At 40.2% G+C, this 3,682-nt stretch overlaps 1 protein-coding gene across 1 annotated transcript; it reads left to right on the top strand.

Moving 5' to 3' along the window:
* Positions 1-663: 663 nt before the first annotated feature.
* On the top strand, positions 664-2,768 carry LOC124112684 (complement receptor type 1-like). The gene has a single exon (XM_046472813.2). It carries the CDS (start codon positions 822-824, stop codon positions 2,517-2,519), a length of 1,698 nt encoding a protein of 565 aa, XP_046328769.2. The 5' UTR covers positions 664-821; the 3' UTR covers positions 2,520-2,768.
* Positions 2,769-3,682: the final 914 nt, after the last annotated feature.

The following is a 3,682-nucleotide window of genomic DNA, read 5'->3' as shown; positions in this document are numbered from 1 at the left end:
TATTGGAAAGTCATCCCTCTTGTTTTACAGTCCTGAGGGTACTTAATTGTCTGTTGATGTCCCATTGTTATATTAATATAGGCCATAGGCACAAGAATGATATGGCAGATAATTAACATATTATCACTTTAAAAGAGACATATTTTGCCCGTTTGATTTCGGTCATTGGTCACGGGTTTGGCAGAGTGCATTTTACTTTCTTTGGGGTAAATGTCTTCATATCTCCATACTTAAAACATCAAACTGTGTTTTTCATTTCCCTAGATCTATTGTGTTTGCGGTCATAAAAGATTCTACTTCTGATCGATATTTTCTCATAAAATGTACCGTGTAAATCGTTTAATATCATATGTTGCATCGTTTCTGCATGTGATTGTACGTATGTCACAGATAACGCCGGGTGGGATTCGAACATTTTAACTGACATAATACAATAAAAAAGTGATGATGCTTTCGTCGTTGTAATTGATTAAGGAATTACGATGAATATCAAACTGCTCCCTAACAGAATACAATAGTATTGTTTCTTGTATTGATTTGCTTGATGACGAGAATCGATTCCTAAAAAAGATAGTCTCTAATGAATAAGTCCTTCGAATGGCTATACGTTGATCCTCTAAACAGATACAGAAACTATAGCAACGTTAATGCGTCAGCATGTGATTGGCACTACCCTGAAGGTTAATCGTTGTGGAGACTGCAGCAGCGTTACAAGTACAGCGGTAGTGCCGGAGCAGGCAGTTGTATTTGAACTGCAAGTCTGTTTCTTTGTTGGGAATACAGTTGTGGCTGTGGATTGTGGACTAAGCGAATTGCACGGTATGTCTGCTACTGGACTTGTTTTCCTTGTTGCATCACTTGTTGTTGCTGGTGAAGGACACAAATGTACAGACATCTCGAGGATTTCTGGACTGCAACATGACACCAAGCTTTTGTCTTCAACTTTTCGGGTTTTCAGGTATGTAGGGTTCATGGGGTGTGCAAAGGAGTGTCTTTCACGACGGCGTTGTAAGTCCTTCAACTTTAACTTGAACAAGTCGGAATGTGAACTGAATGAGTTGTCTACTTCCGTTTCTGTGTCCAGCAGCATTGTAAATGTCCAGAACAGTGTTGTCATTGATATTGACCAATGGCCAGGAAGGGTAACCGGAGCCTGTCAGAACCATTCATGCCCAATCAACTCTGTGTGTCAGGTTCGTACTGATGAAACTACTTTATGTCGAGTTGAGTGCAGTGATCCGCCAAGTTTGACCAATGGTGCAATCACAACGACCACTATATTAAATGATGTTGACTCCGTCATCGACTTCACGTGTTCATCTGGATATGAAAAGATGGGATCAGCTGTTTGTCAGTCTAATGGTTTGTGGTCTAATTATTCCTGTGTTCAAGGACCTGCTTGTTCCTTACCAATGATTCCAAACATCACCATTTCGAGCCAGGCCAGCCCTCCTTTCCCTTCAGGAATACTTGTCAACTATACTTGCCCGGAAGGTCATCTTGGAAGTGGTAGTCTGGTTTGTACAACAAACGGTACCTGGTCCTCAGTTCGCTGTGAACAGGGTTGCACTGATCCACCGCCGGTTGTAAATGCCAATATCAATGATTCATCTGCCACGTTTGCAGTAGGAACTGTCGTTGATTACAGCTGCATTCATGGGTACATTGCCAGTGGTCAAGTTAAATGTCAATCAACTTATACATGGTCAGCCATGGACTGTATTAAAGCATGTATGGACCCTCCAAGCATAACAAATGGAACTTTTATTGATGTCGGGGAAGGACCGTGGCTGAATGGAACACTCGTCAACTATAAATGCAATCAAATACTTTACAAGTTTGGTGGTATTGGGCACAAGGTCGAGTGTTTAGACACTGGTCAGTGGAGCAGCCCTAGCTGTCATCCCATACGAAAATGTGACCACGTCAGAACGTGTCGCTCATCATATGGAGATGGGGAATATTGGATGTATCCTACAGCCTTTGGCTCCACGGCCGTAAAAATCTACTGTCATCAAATGGCATCCTCCCCAGAGGAATACATCACCTTACCAGGAGAGACGTCCGTTGATTACTCCAACACAAACTGTGAGCAGAACAAAGGCCATATGGAATTTAAAGCATGTAAAACTACAATATTCAACAGAGCCAAAGTACAGATATGGCACATGATGAGTTTCAGTCCACAGCTAAAGGATACAACATTTATCAACCAACCAAGCTGTGATGATATAAGAATGGGCTGGGTGTACGACTGTTCGGGTAGTTGTTCTGGCGTCAGTGCCCGTAGGTTTAAGATCAATACAACAGGAACTGGAGTAATAGTAGACCCAAACCAGAAGTGGTTGGCTGAGAGCGGACAGGTTGTCATTACAAGAACAGAGTCAAACAGGGTTGTTTCAGGAAGCTGCAAGAGGACATGTGGATGGTGCACTCCTGAAAGCTATATTAAATACATCATAGATCCTGGGTATCTCCCGCCGACTGAATCTGCCACAAAACCAGAATGTGTTTGGTGAAACATTTCCGACCTCAATCGTACAACACAATGGTTATTTCTATTATGTTTACAAAACACTATATGTTAATAAAGTGATGGTAAAAATAAGAAGTAATATTTCCAAATTCTTGTGAGACACACCCTGTTTCCAGAACTTCATGTAATTGTATATTCTGACCAATGGAAGGCACATTATCGGAACTGGCCTTTTTAATTTTTGATGACCATGAGTCAAAATAAGCGCTGCTTGGGCATATCCAGTAATATCACGGCGGGGAGACACCAGAAATAATGACTTCATGTATGGTTCGTTATTGGGAATCAAACCCTTGTATTGAGTACATAAGCCTACATATGTAACCATCAGTCTGAAATTGAGTTATCTGTGTGGGACACACTAGTTTCAACGTAACATTTTTCCAGCATTTTCGGCAACATAATTATTTGTTAAAAAACAAGTCCAGGATTAAATTTAATTTGATATACTGGTACGTTTGACTTCAATGTTTTAACATAACATGGCAATACCCATTTTGACAAGTTTTGAAGTACTATCAAGCATGCTCTTTCTGGGAAGATTTCAAAGACCGTCACACGGCTCAAATGTTGTTTGATGAGGGTTAAAACGTTCAACCACTAAGAAGCTTTCAAAAGGTTTTGTGGTAGACATGTGGAGGACATTTCCAAATTTGACACATCTGTGACAAATATGATGTCTGATGCACATCCCTATTTTGACTTGTATCATAGTGAACAGTTGGCTTGCCATTGCATGTGTTTGTGACGGGTGCCGTGTTGATCATATGGTATGAATCGGAGTACTCACCTTTCAGCAAAGATGTTCTATGATTATTGAAAGGGCTTTGTTGCTGTTTTATCGACCATTTCACATTTCTATTGGATAAGTATGTTATGTATTCGCATAATACTAGAATAATCATATGCATTATGTAATAGTTTTTAAGTTCTATGAGTAGGGGAGAAAACTGACGAGTGATTCAGATATCCGGAAATTCATTTATTCCGAACAATATTTTAGAAAATGCAAGCGTCCGGATAAGCGAGGTTCCTCTGTATTGGGTGTGAAAATACTTTGGACTAGGTAACACATTTAACACCTTTTAATACATTCAAACGGTAGTAGCATATCAACCTTGAAATTGAAAACTACAAAAGGAGTAG

Source organism: Haliotis rufescens, unplaced genomic scaffold (assembly GCF_023055435.1).
Source record: "Haliotis rufescens isolate VD_foot unplaced genomic scaffold, xgHalRufe1.0.p SCAF_105, whole genome shotgun sequence".
Classification (NCBI taxonomy): Eukaryota; Metazoa; Mollusca; class Gastropoda; order Lepetellida; family Haliotidae; genus Haliotis; species Haliotis rufescens.
Note: the sequence above shows the minus strand (reverse complement) of the source record. Positions and strands in the feature narration are given on the sequence as shown.

Excerpts from the sequence above, each read along its gene's own strand:
- LOC124112684 (XM_046472813.2), top strand. The coding sequence starts at position 822 with ATGTCTGCTACTGGACTTGTTTTCCTTGTTGCATCACTTGTTGTTGCT.